The sequence below is a fragment of the Pristis pectinata genome, chromosome 1 (assembly GCF_009764475.1).
Source record: "Pristis pectinata isolate sPriPec2 chromosome 1, sPriPec2.1.pri, whole genome shotgun sequence".
Taxonomy (NCBI): domain Eukaryota; kingdom Metazoa; phylum Chordata; class Chondrichthyes; order Rhinopristiformes; family Pristidae; genus Pristis; species Pristis pectinata.
Genome location: NC_067405.1, coordinates 18,399,246 through 18,419,132, shown reverse-complemented (window position 1 = coordinate 18,419,132; position 19,887 = coordinate 18,399,246). Strand labels below are relative to the sequence as shown.

The following is a 19,887-nucleotide window of genomic DNA, read 5'->3' as shown; positions in this document are numbered from 1 at the left end:
CTTGCCAAAGGGGGTGTTACTAAGTACTGACCATGCAGGGTGCCCAAACTTTTGCTTCAGGCACTTTTCCTTTTTTGATATTTGAAACTCTAAGACATGGAAATAAAAAAAATAAACTTGCTTAAAATATTAAAGAAATGTGTCATCTTTAACTTTATGCTTTTTGGAAATCAGGTCATCTTTTACTCAGCTATTCACAGTAACAGAAACTTTGACCAGGGGTGCCCAAACTTATGCATGCCATTGTATTTAACAGAAAGGAACAACAACACAGACTTTTATTTTTAGTTATAATGGAAAATCACCAAGTCCCTTTCACTTGGGGGAAGGAATGGTTGGATGGAAAAGCAAGTGTAGAAATTTGCATAATTATGTTGTTGTCAAACTATGGAAAATACCAATTCCCAAAGCTTGAACAATCTTGATGTCTTTTTGGTACTTTGTTGATTTTTCTGTTGGCATAAATGCCTTTGACTACTAAGTATCCTGCAGAAAATTCTATGTGTGTTCAGCTGCATCGTTGACCATTTTTAAATTTTTTTTTGCAGTCAGAAAATTCCCAGTTGGATGCTAAAGTCAGTGGTGTGGAAGTAAATTCTATTGGGAAAAGAGAGTCACTGCTAGCTAGAGCTGAAGAATTAAAAGAGAAAACCTCCCTTCAAACTCCAGCAAAAGTAAGTTGAATACATTTCTTTGCAGCTGAATGAGACTTAGTGTATAATAATCTCAATGTCATACCATTATTATTGCATTCAATTCTGGTCGCCCCATTATCGGAAGAATGTGGAGGCTTTTGAGAGGCTGCAGAAGAGGTTCACCAGGATGCTGCCTGGATTAGAGGGATGTGCTATAAGAGAGGTTGGACAAACCAGGGTTGTTTTCTCTGGAGCGGTGGAGGCTGAGGGGGGGACCTGATAGAAATTTCTAAGATTGAGAGGCATAGATAGCCAGTATCTTTTTCCCATGGTTGAAATGTCTAATACTAGAGGGTATGCATTTAAGGTGAGAGAGGGTAAGTTTTTGTTTACACAGTGGTGGGTGCCTAGAATGTGCTGTCAGAGGTGATGGTGAAGGTAGATACAATAGAGGCACTTAAAAAGCTCTTGGATAGGCATATGAATATGCAGAGTATGGAGAGATATGGACCATGTGCAGACAGAAGGTATCATTGGCTTAATTAGTTCAGCACAATATTGTGGGCTGAAAGGCCTGTTCCTGTGCTGTGTTCTGTGTTATGCTGCTACTACTCTAAAGAGGCTGTAATTCTGTACCACTTTTATCTACACTTGATAAATTTTGGAGAGCCGAGTTAATACCAGTTAATATTATAACCAAAGAGTAGGATGTTGATGATAATGAATCAATGAATGTTGATATTTTGGAGCAGATCAGTATTTAAAAAGGAGGAAATGTTAGATGTCAAGGGATGCATAAGTGTTAATAAGTCCCGAGAGCTCGATGAGATCTATTCCAGGTTGCAATGAGAAGGGAGAAGATAGCTGGAGCCCTGATGGAAATTTTTGCATCTTCATTAGCCATAAGTGAGCTGCCAGAAGACTGGTGCTAGCTAATATTTGTTTAAGAAGGGTTTAAGCAGGGATAAACCGGGGAACTTATAGGCTTGTGAGCCACACAAGTGTTAGGAAAATGATTGAAGAAAGTTCTAGGGGACAGGATTCCTGTACGTTTTGAAAGGCGGGGGCTGATTGAGGATATTTAGCATGGCTTTGTCTCTCTAATCCTATCCTGTCTCTCTAATTTGATTGAACTTTCTGAGGAGGTAACTAGTAACATTGATGAAGGCAATAGACTTTAATAAAACATACAATAAGTCCTGCATGGTAGGCTGGTCCAGAAGGTTAAGGCACTTGAGATCCAAGATGAGCTACCAAATTGAATCCAAAATTGGCTTGGTGATAGGAGACACAAGATGGTGGCAGAAGGATGCTTTTCTGGTTAGAAATCTGACCAGTGGTGTACTGCAGGGATCAGTGCTGGGACCCTTGTTTGTGATGTATATTAACAATTTGGGTGTGAATGTAGGATGCAATAGTAGCTTTGCAGATAACCTTGTTGATGTTGTAGATAGTGAGGAAGGCTGTCTAAGGCTGCAACTGTATATAGACCAGATGGAAGGTTGGGGAGAGCATTGACAGATGGAATTTAATCCCAGCATGTGCAAGGCAATGGGTAGTTTAAACAGTAAATGGTAAGGCACTAGGGAATGTGGCTGAACAAAGGGATCTTGGAGTTTAAGACAATAGTTCTCTGAAAGTGACAACACAGGTAAATTGGGGGGGGGGGGGGGGGGGCTGGTGAAGGAGGCACAAGGCATACTTGCCTTCATAAATTGGGTTGTAGAAATGGGGTGTTAAATTGCAACTTTACAAAAAGCTCGTTAGACCACACTTGGAGTTTTAAGAAGGATGTTGTTGTGCTGGGGAGAGCGAAGAGGAGATTCATCAGGATGTTACCTGGATTGGAAGACTTCAGTATTGGGAAGAGATTGCTCTACAGAAAACAAGCAGTGTATTCAAAGGACCCTGAGGGGTGACCTGATGGAGAGAGAATTATAAGAGGCATAGATAAGGTAGAGAGTCAGGATTTTTTTCCCCTGTGGTAGGGATATCCAAAACTAGAGGGAATTTAAGGTGAAAGGTGGGGGTTTTAATGGGGATCTTAGTGGTTGATATCTGGAACATGCTGCCAGACGAGGTGGTGCAATGGCATAAAATCAGATATGTGTTTAAGAGACATTTAGATAGACATTTAAATTGGTGAGGCACAGAATGATACAGTCCTAATGCAGGCAAATAGGATTCGTGTAGATGGCCATAAATGTTGGCATGGACATTGTGGGCCAGTTTGTGCTGTACAACTCTGACTCTTAAGTTTGATGTGAAGTGTTGAACTCGTTTCCATTTAGAAATGAGGTTTTATTTATGAATCTTGATTTTTTTTTTTACGTTGCATTTGGACTAGGTATACGAATACTTTTGTCCCCTCCAAACAAAAAGTATCCCTCTTCTTTTGTCTAGTTGAAACTGGATTTCTCTCCCAAAACCCCACGACGCGAATTACTTCTGGAGGAGGAGCAATCATTAGACTTTGTGTTTATACCACCTGAGCCAAAGCAGAGGATACTGACTGAGCATCAGAAAGAGATGTTGCAGACAAAAAGGTGAGTTAAAAAAACAAATGCAGTCAATATTTTCTAAGTGTGTTTGTATAGGATGGTACTGCCTTTTCCTTGGGGCTAGAATGGAAAAAGAAATGGAGATCATTGTACCAGGTCTATGTCCTTGATACTTTGGCCTTTTGGATATGGGGTTTGTTTTATTTACCATAACAGCAGTAGTTGCAGCCATGCTGTTCTACAGGAAAATTTGTATTCCCACTAGCCTCTCTTTTTTTTAAATCACTTATTTGATTATTTTGTTTAGAAACTCACTGGAGGGGTCTTAACATTGTAGACACAAGGGACTGCAGATGCTGGAAATCCTGGAGCACACAACAACGACTCTGGAGGAACTCAGCGGGTCAGGCAGCATCTATGGAGGGGAATGGACAGTCAACGTTTCGACTCTAAACCCTTCATTTGGACTGGCTCGGTTTACCAGTCCAGATGAAGGGTCTCGACCCAAAACGTTGACTGTCCATTTCCCTCCATAGATGCTGCCGGACCCACTGAGTTCCTCCAGCGCCTTTGAGTGTTAATCTTATTTTAAACCTATGCTCTCCTTTTACTAGTTTTTGATGCTGATTTGAACAGTTTAAGCTCATCCGAGTAATCACTTTGGCTTTTTAGCATGGAATATTTTTAAGACTTAAATATCAGTAAATGTAGTGTGACAAGTTATTGGATCAGCAGCTAGAGTTCTGGGTCATTGATTCAGAGATACATGTTTAAATTCCACTGTGGCAAGTAGTGGAACCTGAATTCAGGTAATTTTAAATAAATCCAGATATGTGGAAGGAACCTGCTATCCTTGCCCAGTCTGGTTTCCGTGCAAAAGTAAGGACAGAAAATGCTGGTAAAAAACTTGAGTCAGGCAGCATCTCTGCGGAGAGAAACAGATTGATGCTTTGGGTTGACTATCTTTCATTAGAAGAGGGAGAATGCATTTCACCCCCTCTGTGCAACTTAAAACATTTACAAAGACAAATGGCATGTCTGTGATAGAGTTGGAACCAAGCCTGGCCAGGTTACAATTGCGTTAGTGATCATCTTGGAGAGGGAAATGAATGCATGCAAATGTTTGTAAATTTCTCTGGAGGAGGATTACGAGGAAGATATAAAGGCAGTAGAGACTGGAAGAAATACTCGTGGAACTGGGAAGCAGAACAGGTAGCATCCGTGGAGAGGGGAAAATCTGACTTATTACAGGTGGATGATCTGAATATCCAAACTGGCCAATTTTTTGACACAAACAAGAAAGACTTGACTGAACTTGTTGAATCCAGCATTGACTCCTAATCACTGCAGTCATTCCATATGGAAAATGAAGTGCTCTTCCCTGAGCCTATGTTGGCCTTTGTGTATGGATGGTAGTAGATGCGTGAGTGGGATGGAGAATTAAAGTGACAGGCAACTGAAAGCTAAGAGTCGCCCCAGCAATCTGAACAGATGCTCCACAAAGCTTTCACCCTACCTTTGTTCAGTTACTCCAATGCAGAGCAGACTGCATTTTGAGCACCAAATGTAAAATGTCAAATTAGAAGAAATGCAAGTGAATTACTGCTTCACCTGGAAAGATTGTTTGGTCCCAGGATGGCAGGAAGGGATGAGGTGAAAGGCCAGGTGTTCCATCTTCTGCAGTTGAATGCAAAAGTGCTTTGAGAAAGAGCAATTGGTGGAGATGAAGAGCAAACCAGGGATTTGGAGTGACTGGTGCCTTCAGAATGCTGAGTAAGAGTTTGCGGAAGGGAAAGATGTGTCTGACAGTAGAAATCATGGAGTATGATCTAGAACATAGCACAGTACAGGCCCTTCAGCCCACTATGTTGTGCCAACATTTTGTCCTGCTCTAATATCGATCTAACATAGCCCTCCATTTCTCTATTATTCATGTGGCTATCTAAGAGTCTCTTAAATGTCTCTAATGTATCTGCCCCCACAACCTCTGCTGGCAGTGTGTTCCACGCACCCAATCACCTTTTAAAATTATGCCCCCTCATGTTCGCCATTTTCGCACTGGGGAAAAAAGTCTCTGACTTATCCATTCGATTTATACCTCTTATCATCTTGTACACCTCTATCAAGTCCCCTCTCATCCTTCTCTCCAAAGAGAAAAGCCCTAGCTCACTCAACCTATCCTCATAAAACATGCTTCTCAATCCTGGTAAATCTGCTGTGCACCCTTTCTAAAGCTTCCACATCCTTCCTATAAATGAGGTGACCAGAACTGAACATAATACTCCAAGTGTGGTCTAACCAGAGTTCTATAGAGCTGCAACATTACCTCACGGCTCTTGAACTCTACCCAACTAATGAAGGCCAACACATCATACGTCACCTTAACAACCCTATCGACCCACATGGCAACCTTGAGGGATCTATGGACGTGGACCCCAAGGTCCCTCTGTTCCTCCACACTGTTAAGAGTCCTGCCATTAACCTTGTATTCTGCCTTCAAATTCTATCTTCCAAAGTGTATCACTTCACACTTATCTAGGTTGAACTCCATCTGCCACTTCTCAGCCCAGGTCTGTATTCTATCAATATCCTGTTGTAATCTACAGCAACCTTCTACACTATCCACAACACCACCAACCTTTGTATCATCAGCAAACTTACTAACCCACCCTTCCACATCCTCAAAAAATCACAATGAGCAGGCGTCCCAGAACAGATCCCTGTGGAGCACCGCTGGTCACCGACCTCCAGGCAGAATATGCTCCACCTACCACCACCCTCTTTCTTCTGTGAGCGAGCTAATTCTGAATCCACACAGCCAAGTTTCCCTAACTTTCTGAATGAGCCTTCCATGAGGAACCTTATCAAATGCCTTACTAAAATCCATGTATACCACATCCACTGCTCTACCTTCGTCAATGTGCTCTGTCACATCCTCAAAGAATTCAATCAGGCTCGTGAGGCACAACCTGCCTCTCACAAAGCCATGCTGACTGTCCCTAATTAGCCTATGCTTCTCCAAATGCCCATAAATCCTGTCTCTTAAGAATCTTCTCCAGTAATTTGGCCACCACTGAAGTAAGACTCACTGGTCTGTAATTCCCAGGGTTATCCCTACTTCCTTAAACAAAGGAACAACATTTGCCACCCCTCCAATCATCTGGCACTACTCCTGTGGCAAAGATCATGGCCAAAGGCACAGCAATCTCGTCCCTCGTTTCCTGTGATAACCTTGGATATATCCTGACCAGCCCCAGAAACTTGTCTATCCTAATGTTTTTCAAAAGTACCAGCACATCCTCTTTCCTTGTGTTGACCTGCCCTAGTATATCAGCCTGTCATATGCCATCCTCACATCGTTCCCAATTTATGCTCCCAAGTTCCTGCCAAGTAGCATCATAATTCCCCCTCGTCCAGTTAAATACTTTCCCATACCATCTGCTCCTATCCCTCTCCAAGGCTATGGTAAAGGAGTTATGGTCACTATTTCCAAAATGCTCTCCCACCAAAAGATTTGAAACCTGATCAGGCTCATTGCCTAGTACCAGATCCAGAATGGCCTCTCCCCTAGTCAGCCTGTCCACATACTGTGCCAGAAATCACACAGAACAAACTCTGCCCCATCCCCTTTACACTAAGGAGGTGCCAATCAATATTAGGGAAGTTGAAATCACCCATGACAACAAGCCTGATATTTTTGCACCTCTCAAATCTGCCTCCTGATCCTGCTGCTCAGCATCTGCTGCTGTTGGGGGTGGGGGGGGAGGTCTGTAAAATACTCCCAATAGAATGATCGCTCCCTTCCTGTTTCTGACTTCCACCCACACTGACTCAGTAGAATATCCCTCCAGGACATCCTCTCTTTCTACAGCTGTGACACTGCCCCTGATCAGCCACTCCCCCACCTCTTTTTACCTCGTCCCTCCCAAAAATCCATACGTGGATTGTAGTGACAGACAGTTATTGTTTTTCATCCATCAATACAGAGACCAGCAAGCAATGTGTCTCTCTCCTCTCTTTCTGACTGAACCAAAACGTCAGCACGTCGTTATCTCCTGTTGTTGTCATAACAACGCCACGCTACTGTACTATGTCTTAAAGGGACGTTCACCAAATAGTAACCTAATCTGTAACACCAGAGACTTGATTTCACCACTTCTCGCCAAAGCCTCAATACCCCACTCTAACTCTGGTCCACTGCAACAATGGCCACTCTGCTTATACCTGCCTTCCCTTTATTTGGTGCTGTTAATAAGCCAATCAACTGGTAACAATTTGCAAATGTGCCTCGTTTGGACTCATGCAAGGTGAAACTCTCAAGCACATGCATAGACTTGCCTCTTTTCAAAGGTCCCACTCCAACTCCTGACTCTGCAAGGATCTATTGAATATGGGGTGGAAAGTGAGGGTGGGAATCCCCTTCCTTGCTCTGGCTATTCATCCTGCAAGGGGGATCCCTTACTTCCAATTGTTTGTGACTTTAATTCTCCATCTCGCTCTCACTCTGATCTACATCTGGCTTCATACTGTTCCAACAAGCTTGAGGAATTATTGGAATTAATTCAATTTCTGGTAGACCTTTGCCTGTTTTTGTTAGAATTGGCCAGTAATAATGTTAAGAAAATCCACATGCAATGTTAACTGTTTTCTTTGCTAAATGATTTGCTGAGTATTTCAGGTTTCCAGTTAGTGTTAGGTTCTGTCTCCCTCAGTTCCAGCATTTTGTTTCTCTCCCACCCTCGTGCATCTTCCTGCACACTTCTAACAGATCAGCCATAATTCAAAATCGTCACTTCTCTCTCCTGGTCATAGAAAGCAATTGTCAACAGGACAGCCTTGGCCTTCCACCCCCCCCAATCACAGACATTCCCTTTGATCTCTGCACCTCTAACCCACTAAGCACCATGCTTGCTTTCTCACTTCTTTTGTATTTTGCTGTTGAAAGATCATTAATCTCAAGGTTAACTTTGTTTCTCTCTCTGCAGATGCTACCTGACCTGCTGAATGTTTCCAGCATTTTCTGTTCTTGTTTCAGATTTGCAGCATCTGTTTCTCATACTTCAATTACTGGTCTGCATGAGACCTATCAGTGTGGCTAATTGCCTCTTAGCTCAGGGCAATTAGGAATGCTGCCATTGCCAGCAACATCCCCATCCCATGAATGAATAAGTAGAATAACTAATCATTTTTAAAGGGCTTGTCGATTTGAAGATTTATTTCCCACAAAACAGGACTGACATTCCCGCAATGTACAATAACTTGGATGCGTCTCAGGATTCCCACTTGTTTTCCCAGTATGCGCAATCTCAGGAGGGAAGTTTGTAAGTAGATCATCTTCTTGCATGGTATCTAAACCCTTTTTAGTTTGCATGTTAGTAAAGTTCATTAATGCCTAAATTTGCCTGTTGTGTGAAATTTCAAAGTTAGTGCAACCTACTGTTTTATTTTGAGCAACTCAACTTTAAGAGTGAAGAACCCTCTAGCTTTGATGAACTTACACTGAAATACTTGGACTATTTTAGCAAAACATAATCAGTAGAATTGCCACTTTCTTGTGGCGTGGATAGGGCTCTGTATGTGTCATCACTGTTAAACGTATACTGTGGCTGAGGAGTTTGTTCAGAAGCAGATTAGTGTTAAAAGATTTCCACTTCCGTTCATTTGTGTCTAGAACTTTATGCAAGTTGTGACACAAATAGACCATTTATTCCGGCTTTCTTCTACAGTCGTCCTCCTTCCCCCTCCATTTTAATGCCATCAGTTTGCTCTTCTATTTCTTTCCTGTGATTATCTAACCTCCCTTTAAATCTACTTGTGCCGTGTGCCTCGTATTGTACTTATTGGTAATATTCCAATTGTTGTAAAATTAGTGTTTTATCTAGGCTTGTCACATAATTGAAACAGGACTTTTAAAGAGAGCCCACTATTGTCTACGTGCTTAGTATTTTACTTGTATATAAAAAAAAACTATCAATTTGAGGACGCATGTTTTATTTTTAATTTCAAGTCCCAGATAATGAGTCATAAATTGTATGCAGCAAATAGCCCTTAACTGACGTACTGTCTAATTCTGCTATCTCACCCCAATCCCTCAGAGAAAAATTGGCAAAAGAGGTTGAGGAAATGGACAAAACTTCTGACAAGAAACAGCAGGTGAGTTGTCATTTTGCTGCTGGTAATCAGTATTTAAGTAATTATCTACATGTGTAATTTGACCACAAGGAAATGGAGGGTGAATATTAGTAATATTGGGGAAACCAGACTTGATGGACTTGAGCAATTGATTTGATCTAAAAACAGATGGACAATTCTGAAAGATTCAACAGGATATTACAAGATGCTTAGCTCATGAATTGCCTTACTCTACCTCATCAACTTGAGGCTTAACCTTTGTATTCAACAAGACAGCCCATTCTGAGACTCCTTGAGATGGGTTACTAAGAACTGCCAGGTTTTTTTCTAGATCTTTTGTCTGTTTTTATCAATGTAGGTGCACATACAATGCTAGTATTCAATTAAATTAATACTGTACTATACATAGGGCAATTTGTAATATAACATGTTGATGAATTTAGTTAAGAGTTAGTGGCAGTTGTGCACTTGAAATAAAGACTGCTCTTGGAGCAAGACTCTTCCATTCGCTTAATGGAAGAACTTGAGATGGGTCTCCGGGTAAAGCTTGCAAAATCCTGAAGCATGTGTGCTTCAACGTCCAAATTTAAGTTTGTGAACCTTGGTAAGAGAGTCTGTCTCGAATATTGGTGCAATGAGTATCATTCATCTAAATTTGGGGTATTTTACATAGTAAAGGACTAATTATGGCACAGGATGGAGTGTTCTGATTCTGGCAAATGCTTCAAGTAATATGCACATCTTATTTGGAAAGTAAGTTCTAATTTAACTCTACTTTGTTCTGCAAATTGTAAAATTCGTAAGTGTTTTTTTTCTTTCTTAGGCTGACGATATGGAAGCAGAAAATGAGGTGGTCGCTTCAGTTACAACAGAAGCAGGCACTGATAGCAAATTGCCTGATCAAGAAAAACTGCAGGATTCTGCTGATGATGAGAAAAGTGGAATTCAAATCAGTCCAGATTCTAAAGATTCTGATGGCATTGACAAAGAGGAGAAAACGAGGAATGGTGCAGCAGTCTCCCCATCAAATTGTATTGATGGTGCTGCTGAAGTAGTCAGCCATGCAGATATCAGTGGCAGTTCCACCTCCTCCGACATTGTCTCTGGCACACCACAAAAAACCAGTAGTCGTCGGCAGTCATTTATTACTCTGGAGAAGTTTGATTCATCTACCCCGTGCTCCTTCAGTAAATCGCCCATAAGTAAATTTACTCAAGCAGCTACTGAAGCTCTTGTTCCTCCGCAGGGCGAAGCAATGGAGGTGGAAGATACACCACAACTTGAAGCCGATAAGGTTTGCCAGGAAGTCTGTTTGAATACATCAGTCACTGGGAGCAGGCGAAGTAGACGTAAAGAAAATAACTCTGAACAGTCTGTCATAGAAAAGCCAACCAAATGCAACAAGACTTCAAAAAGTATTGAAGTTTCTGAAGAAGAGTCATCTGACACAAAAGAAAATTCCTCAAATAATAACGAACGTACTTCTAAAGAAAGAGAAAACTATTTACACGAAGTTGACTGCAGCCAAAATTCTGAGTGTCAGACAGATAGCAAACAGCAAATAGACATTGGGGAGAGAAATTTAGCTTCCTCTATCATCTCAGAAGAGAATTCATCAGACAATCCTGCAGGCATGCAAGATGAGTGTGATGAACAAAATTCTAAAACATTGTCAAATAAAACACGAAGGCATTCTTCTAGGAAGCATTTGGAAATGACAGTGACTGATCCAACAGATAAAAAAGTAAAAAGTGAGGGTTGCAAACTCCGCAAAAGATCACAAAATGAGGCAATGGAACCTCTTCAGAATGAGTCTTCTGGGAATGAAGTGTCATCAAAGGAGAGAGAGGATAATTCTAAAACTTCATCTGACAACTCAGAAACTGAAAAGAACAGTGCTTTAAAAACTAATTCTCAAGAACCTCCTATCAAGTACCGCCCTCGCTACCTCACTCGTAGGTCGTCCCAAGGCTTATCTGAAGCAGAGATAAGTTGCTCTGATGTGACTGAAACTGAGAATCCTGAAGGCAGCTCTAAACTTCAGAATGGGCAAAAGAAAAGGAGAGCATTTAAGAGTAAAACAAAGACCAAAGAGCTGTCCCCTGAGAGCAGCAAGACAAAAATAGAGAAGGAACATGAACCAACTATGGATAGTCAGCTGTGCTCAGAAAATGAAACTGCCGAGGTTAAAATTTTGAAGGAGAAAGAGCTGGAAAATCAGGAAGAGGATGCAGTGAAGGCACAAATTGAAGATACGAGTGAGGTAAATCCTACTGTACAGGTAGCTGTAGAGGTTCAGAGAGTTCAAGAGTCAAGTGTAGAAATAGATCACAAAATACAAATAATAGCATCTGAGGGAGAACAACCTGAAGCTATTGAAAATATGAAAATGGAAAGTAATTTGGGACAGAGTAAATTTGAAGAAGCCTGCCCAGTGGTTAATGTTGAACCTGTGCCTTTTGAGGCAGGGATTTCAACTACTGAAACGTCAGCTAGTGATTGCTCAAATCCTCCACAACATATAGTCAAAAAGAACCACCAATTGAAGGAGTGCCATATAAGAAGTAAAAGGATGCGGAAAACTAAAAACTGTGATTGTTGCCAGAATCCCTCGGAACAGCATGGGAAGTCACTAGCTGAAAGTAAAGAGAATACCGCTAAGCAAGCTGTACACACTGAGCAGAGAGAGCATGATTCACAGCTGAATTTTTCAGCATCTTCTGAAGAGAGGTTATCAGAAAGTCCCAAGTTTAATAACACTGGAAATGATGACAATGGACCTTGTGCATTTAGCACGCCCTTAAATGAAAGCAGTAAAATACATCCTTTTGGTCCATCCTTCAGTACTGTTGCATCTGAAGTGGATTCAACCGAAGAAAAAAGCCTTTTACCAGGCATTGAAGCCGCCACAGAGCAGAAAGTGGAGGCGTTGTCTACAGAGCAGAAAATAGAAGAAACTTTGGATTCTGGAAAGAGTGAGCAAGTGGAGTTGATGGAGGAAGCTGAAGCAGATGATACTTCAAAAGTACCAGTGTCAGAAGAACCAATAACAGATTATGGTGGTGAGTCTGTTGCTTTGTTAGGTGAACAATTAGTAAATAAAGAAACCCAAGGTGACAGCTGTGATTTAGACCAACATCATACAAGTAAGTCAAGTGTTTCTGCCCCATTTGACAAAGTGAATGATGTACTGGCTGGACCAGTTAAGACTGGAGAGGCAAGTGTCTTGGACGAGACTGTGCAAGATGAACCAGAAACTGCAGTGCAGTTCGAAGATGTGGAGCCTGGTGACAATGAAGCACCACCACCTGAGGCAGAAATAACAGCAAAAATCAATCTCTCCAAACCAGTAACACCAGATGATGCAGTTGAACACGGGTCAGATCTCCTCATGGAATCACCACAGAAGATCAAAAACGATGGCACGTTTCTGATAGGTTCGATGCACAGTCCTTCAGGAATGCAGGCATGTTGTGTCTGGTCACCTACAGCCTCGCCTTCTACAAGTATCCTTAAGAAAGGAATTAAACGGCAACCTGAGACTGACTCGCCTTCACCATTGAATAAGGTAATTCCATATCAAGTTTTCAGCTTGGAAATATACTTGTAAACTTATCCATTGACTATCTGAACCATGGATATCATGTATTTGACCCTTGGTCTGTGCTGAATTGACAGATCTTCAGGAAAGTGTTACTAATGTCCACAGTAGCACCTTGGGGAAACTGATTACTTTACCTCATTGACCCCTGCTTGGTGAAATGCGAGCATATTGAGTAACAATGGGGTAAGGCTTGGCTGTTTTTGCCCCTGGAGATTCAGTGGGTTGCTGACACACTTAAGAATGGTAGCATCGTAATTAAAGTTATCAGTATCCAGAGACCTATACCATTGATCCAGAGTTGAGAGTTTGAACAACACTGCAGTAATTGAGGAATTTTGGTGTGGTTAAATCTACAGTTTAAAAAAAAACTAACATAATCATGAAACTGAGACACAGGAGAATCCCAATGCTCAAATCTGGAGCAAAAAACAAATTGCTGGAGGAACTTAATGGGTCAAGAAACATTGTTGTATCTGGTCACCTATAGCCTCTCCTCAGTGTTTGACCTCAGTATGTCTTCATTTTCTTTCTTCCCCACTTCCTCTGACCTCCTGAGTTCCTCTAGCAGTTTGTTTTTCTTTCCTGCACCATAAGCATGAGACTACCATTTTTGCCTATAGTCCATTTGCTTCACTAATGTCTTTCAGGTTCTAAATATGCTATTCTTAATAGGTTGTAGTTGTTTGTGACTCAGGATGCATTGATATAGTGTAGTCTTAACTGTTCTTGGGAATGGCCTTGGGGACAAGCAGAGATGATCGTTACACTGGTGTTGCAAGCAGTGCTTACATCTTCTGAGCTAATAACTTTTTTTAAGTGATTGAATCTGCTACCAATATCCTTTTGAAGGCAGTCAGTTTCAGATCATGACTGTTGCTGACCATCACACGTGGCCTGTGGATTATCTTTGTATTTTCCATAATTTGTGTCTTGTGCTATTCATTGAAAGAAGGTCAAACATGCCTGCATGGAACAATTTGCTCAAAGCCTGATGAATGGAGCTCACTTTTCAAAATCATTTGTGTTGCATTGTTTCTCAGTGGTTAGTATATTTTGTGAAGCATGTTTTTAATGTGCAGAAACCATTTTTTTCCCATGGTCTTTTGTTAGCCCCACAAACTTTGGCAGCCTTTACATTTTTGTAAGAAAACTTGGAAGCATCATAAATGGCTCCATTGGTCCAGACTTGCTTAAATGCAGCTTTCTATTACAAGTAGCTTTCCGTTTGGTCTTGGATTTAATTTATATTAATATTGTAAAAATAACTATTCATCAGCATAACGTAGGAAGTGTGCAAGTGCTTTAAGTTGAATATGGGCTCAGAATATGAATGTGTTGCCAATGTGTAATTTGTACTATTTTCAATGGTATTTGATAATCTGGCATAGTCAACTCCATCACTTGGTAGAAAACTGCACAGACCTTTGTTAAAGAAATTCAAAGCCTATTTGGCTTAAGCAACTGTTTCAAAATTGGCATTTGTATTTTGCACATTATTTAATGAGCTGAGAGTCCAATTATTTTTTTCTATCGCACTTGGTTTTCTTTTAGATCCGTCGAGTTTCATTTGCAGATCCAATTCATCGGGAAGGCTTGGCAGATGACATTGATCGTCGTAGCCCAGTAGTGAGATCCCATTCTTCTTCAGGAAGTTCCCCTGGGTTAAATCACTCAATCTCAAATGGTTGTAATCGGTCCAGTGTTCAATCCAAGGTAAGGGGTCTATCCTCATTCCTATCAGATGGAAAAAGCTTTGTATCCTATCTCATTTTGTCCATCCAGAAGGATCCAGCAGTCTTTTCCCACCTACTCCAATCATTTCCTGTGCTTTGCATGCAGCTGTATTTGTACTCATCTAGCATTCTTCTGCCCACAGGATTTTTCTCTAAATCATTCTTCAGTTTCTAAACCACCTTCAGTTCAACTGCCCTTCTCAATTTGGAATCATAGGTACTATTGACTAATTTATGTTGGGGGTTCTGAATTCAAGATGTTTATTTAAATTAGTTATAGTTGTGGTGCCAACCTTTTTAGCTATAGATCTTCAGTACATCCCCACTCTGGCATTACTGCCAAGTTTAAACCAATTATTTAAGATTCACATGCACCAAGCTCCACTTCTGGGTTAAGACTGCAATATGGCTATAAGTGCCATTTTTGGCAGTGAAATATTAAACTAATGATTTAAATTTTAAGCTGGTTAATGAAGGCAGTTTTGGTGTCATCCAACATTTATCCTATAAGCAACATCAAACAGAGTAGCATTAAACTCATTGCCATTGGTATTAATTCGAATTCCTTTTTTTTAAACTTGTACAATTTCACCCTTATTAATTTATTGGAAATAATAAAAAGTAGGATTTTGTGAAGTTCACTTATACTGTCAGTTACTTAATGAAATTGAGTTAGGCCTTTTGCATCTTACAACCAAGATTGCTCCATTGGTATCTTTGAAAAAGTTGGCTGCTAATTTTCTCAGAGTTTTGCTGCACAGGTACCCTATTACTATTCGTGATTTAATTTTGGCTGATAAACAAAATCTGCTTTGCTTTTTTTTTTGAATGTTGGGCATTAGTTTATTTCCAGTCCAGTATGAACTGCAAAAACAACTATTTTTATTACATAGCAAAACCACCCCTGTGTCTGATGACTTCCTTATAATGACTCGATCCATTAGTTTTTTTTGTAATGATTTAAAAATTGGAAATAATTGTAAAGTACGATCATGTTAAACTTGCACTTCCCTTGTATGTTCACTTAGAAATTTCAGAAACCCAGTACGTAAGAGATGAGGGCAGAATTAGGCCATTTGGCCCATTGCGTCTGCTCTGCCATTCAATCATGGCTGATTTATTTTTCCCTCTCAACCTCATTCTCCTGCCTTCTCTCCATAAGCTTTGATGCCCTTACTAATCAAGAACCTATCAACCTCTGCTTTAAATATACCCCCAATGACTTAGCCTCCACGGTTGTCTGTGGCAATGAATGCCACAGATTCACCACCCTCTGGCTAAAGAAATTCCTTCTCGTGTATATTAATTCATGTATATAAATTCTTTGGGTATAGAAATTCCTCCTCGTATATAGAAATTTCTCCACATGTACTGTATATTAATTAAAAAGCAAAACACTAGGTGCTTGAAATTTGAATGAAAACAATACCAGAAATACTCTGCAAAATGTGTAGAGGAAGCAGCATTGACCTGTTAACAGATCTGTTACATTTCAGTCGATGCCCTTTTCAATAGTAACAAATACTGCCTGACCTGAGTATCTCTAGTATTTGCTAAACTTTGAAAGATTAGCCTTAAAACAGAAAAGCAGTTGACAACATTAGCATTGGTTATTATAGTGCTTTTACTCTTGGATGAAAGCCTATAATCTTAGGTTCCACTTAAAAGACCTGTCAATATTTAATTATGAAACAATATTGAGGATAAAATTGACTGCTTGACACTTTTTTGATAGTAACACTATGACCACACTTCAAAAGTTGTCAAGCACTTTGGCATGCTGCAGTTATATAAATGTCATTTCGTCCTCCATGTTCTTGCACTGTGGCACATTTTTGTCTTGCACAAAGTTAAGCATGTTAAAATGCTGAGTATTTTTAGGTAAATAAAAACAAAATGCTGGAAATACTCGGGTCAGTCATCTGTGCAAAGTGAAACAATTAACACCAAGCTGTAGACCTTCTGTCAGAACAATGCTTTATGACTGTGTATATTTGCATTGTAGTGATATGACATTGGAATCATTCTTTTTAATTATCACTTATTTAATTTCCTTAGTACAACACTACTCCAACAAAAGGTTTCCTGAGTCCAAGTACTCGCAACTCTGGCTGTAAAAGTTCAAAGAAATGTTTGGTAAGTTTTGAAGGTAGTCAGACGGCAAGAAGTTTTGCCTTATAGTAAGTTACTCCTTATTAGTTCAAATCATTTATTTTCCTTTCTTTGGCTAATTATATATTGTACAACCCATGGATGCTGAATACCACCCATTACGTCACATACCAGTTCTTTAAGTGCAATCGTAAACGTTTTAGATTGCATAGAAATCAGATTTCTATTCTTGTCACACATATTGTTCACATTCATTCATTTCCACCAGGAATAATTTGTATTTTTAAGACAGCTTTTTATATAGTCAAATACTCAAAGGTGTGTTGTCAAATGAGATTTGCTGCCAAGCCACAAATTGAGTAGGATGACTGAATGTTTAAGAGAGGCTTTTAAGTGTTTTAAGATATAGTTAGTTCCAGGAAGGATGGTACTATTTCTCATTAAAGTGCTCATTTGATAATATTCATGCAAGAAAACTTAGCAGATTCTGTTTCCTACCACTTCTCCTTACTTTCTAGAGTAACTGAAGCCAGCTTTCCGGTTAAGATTAGTTAATGCTGTTTAGACTACAATCAATTCTGTGGCCTTTCTCATTTAATTCTGAATGTTAGAGAACAGGCCACTGAGCTGAAAGTATTAGTTTTAGAATTGAACTGGATCTCCATTTGTGGAGATGTTGGGGGGGGGAGAAAAGGTCTTTTGTGTAAATTTCCATGATGTACAATAATCTTCATAACAGTACAATCAAGTACAGAACAATTTTAATTATCCTTTCATTCTCCCAAGATCTCTGAAATGAGCAAAGAGTCTGTGACACCATCTTCAGCACGTGTGTATCCCGCTCTGGTCAGCTGCTCTTCACCAGTAGAGACCATTCTACCTCAGATTGCCTCGAACATGTGGTACGTAAAGACACTTGCCATGGTGCATTTAATAGCACTGTTTTGTAACATGAATTAACATTTTTAGAATCCTAATTTGAAAACTAGAACTGTTTTTATGGCAAACTGCCTGTAGTTAATCACTTAATATTTAACTGGTCAATGTGGGGTGTTGCAAATTGCTGCTTCTATCCCTATGTTGAACAACCCGGTTTTGTTCCTTCTAATAGGGCCCGAGGCTTGGGCCAGCTTGTAAGGGCAAAAAACATCAAGACCATCGGTGATCTGAGCTCGCTCACAGTGGCCGAAATAAAGTTGCTTCCAATCCGTTCTCCAAAAGTCTTTGTAGTAAGAAAGGCTCTCAAAGCTTTTTATGAGCAGCAGGTGAGTGATTCCTATAAACTGACAGATTCTATCTGAAATTGCAATTTGCTAAAAATTTAACCCACATAGCTAAGTCTATCTTAAGTGTTCCAGTAATTTCTCTTGGGGAAAAATAGTTTAAACTGCTTTTTTCAACAAAAAAAATAGGATTCATAGTGCTTGATGGCCAGTGTAGACTTGGTGAGCCGAAGGGCCTGTGTCTGTGCAGTACCTATACTTTTCTACATCCTCTATGATATTTGATTAGTTCAGGCAGTATGTAGAATAAATTAGTGTGTCATGATTTTTGGGTATGGTTAAGAAAAGTGGATGAGCAAGTGATTTGTTTTGCTCTAACATTAAACTGTTGAACAATCTTGTATCTGAAAATCTAAGCAAAATTATGAATCTCTAATTCTGACTGGTATTTTAAATTTTTTTTTGGTCTAAATTTATTTAGTCTTCTCCAAATTATTTAGCTCTCTTCCCCATGTATCACTTTTTAAGTTCGTAGAGCTCAAATCTTTTTATTAATGTTCCCAATGACTTATCCTCATACTCTTGCTCTCCTATTTGACTATTCGTAGAGCTCAAATCTTTTTATTAATGTTCCCAATGACTTATCCTCATACTCTTGCTCTCCTATTTGACTATTCCGTCATGTGTATATCTTTGTGGTGGCTAGAGTTGATCTTCCTATTCTGTCTGACCAGTGCTTTGTGAAATTTCATAACCTCTTAGATTTGTCACTCAGTTTTTGGCTTTTTATACAGGCATTTTCTAAATTCATTTTAATTTCAGTCTATCCTGTTGTATGTTAAATTTAGAGGGGTCAAAACCAGGGGGAAGACCTTTATTATTCATTTTTGACATTATAAATGCTTGCTTTAAAATCAGTTCTTCAAAGGAAGAGCGAAAATTTTAAAAATACACCCAATAAGAAGCATGTATTGATAACTTGGATACTTGCAGCTCACAATGGAGTGCACGCTTATAATTGCCCCTAGAGAGCATTTGTGAGGGATGTATTATGGCAGCCAGATTTTCGGATGTATTATATGCATCCTGAGATTTTCCCATCAGTAACTCCCACTCCTTTCAACTTCTCAATCCCAACCCAAACCTATCACTACTCTCCACGAGGAAAATATAGTGCCACGAAAGATATTTCATAGTAGTGCATGCAGTGCCAAACACATTATTTGGTGTGGTTGGTCAAAAAACTTGATCAAAGGTGTGGGGTTCAAGGAGAGCCAGGAGAGAAGAGAGGGAGGTTATTGGTACCTGAAGGCAAGCTGCCAATGGACAAGCTGGAGGTTTGGAATGAGAGGAATGTAGAGTTCAGGTTTATTAATTTGGTGGTTTATAAAAGTAGGTAGGATTGAGAGAAATGAAAGCATGAATGAATTTTTGAAATTTGAGCCACTGTATTAACAGCAAGTACAGAAATGATGGTAAGTGAGGTGATGGATAACAGTGTTGCTTAAAAATAAATACATTGCTGAAATGAAAAGTTATGTGATGGACCAATGGCTTGCCTAGATAATGCATGTCTTCATTCTCAAGTTAGTCGCCTGAATTTCATGCTGGTGCTGAATCTTGATGTACGGTAAATTTGTGTCCAGTGAATATTTCTCCAATTTCACTATTGAGTTCTCAATTGCCACCTTGATGTCTGTTTTCAGTATCATACTAATCGTTTGATATTTTTCCCCCACAGAGGAAATCCCTTGGTTTAGACGAAAACAATGTATTTGAAGGCGAAAAATTGGTAAATGGCACAGGGGACACCAGTTACTCTAATACCGATGAAGAAAAGCTGGCAACAGGTAACATTGATTATCAGTTGTGTCAGGGGAAGCGGGGGGAAATAGTTTCCTCAGCAGATTATTTGGAAGTTAAATGGTTATTTGTAACTCTAAATTG

The 19,887-nt window shown here is 39.8% G+C and overlaps 1 protein-coding gene across 2 annotated transcripts in view; it reads left to right on the top strand.

Annotated features, from left to right (window-relative positions):
* Positions 1-19,887, top strand: part of rif1 (replication timing regulatory factor 1) — a 66,877-nt gene that overhangs the window by 39,571 nt on the left and 7,419 nt on the right. For both annotated transcript variants that reach the window (XM_052011958.1, XM_052011951.1), the window contains exons 26-35: positions 549-674; positions 3,039-3,181; positions 8,368-8,457; positions 9,232-9,289; positions 10,092-12,836; positions 14,424-14,585; positions 16,664-16,741; positions 17,504-17,619; positions 17,829-17,982; positions 19,682-19,790. In XM_052011958.1, the coding sequence (XP_051867918.1) occupies positions 549-674; positions 3,039-3,181; positions 8,368-8,457; positions 9,232-9,289; positions 10,092-12,836; positions 14,424-14,585; positions 16,664-16,741; positions 17,504-17,619; positions 17,829-17,982; positions 19,682-19,790 (3,781 nt within the window). The remainder of the gene's footprint in view (positions 1-548; positions 675-3,038; positions 3,182-8,367; positions 8,458-9,231; positions 9,290-10,091; positions 12,837-14,423; positions 14,586-16,663; positions 16,742-17,503; positions 17,620-17,828; positions 17,983-19,681; positions 19,791-19,887) is intronic.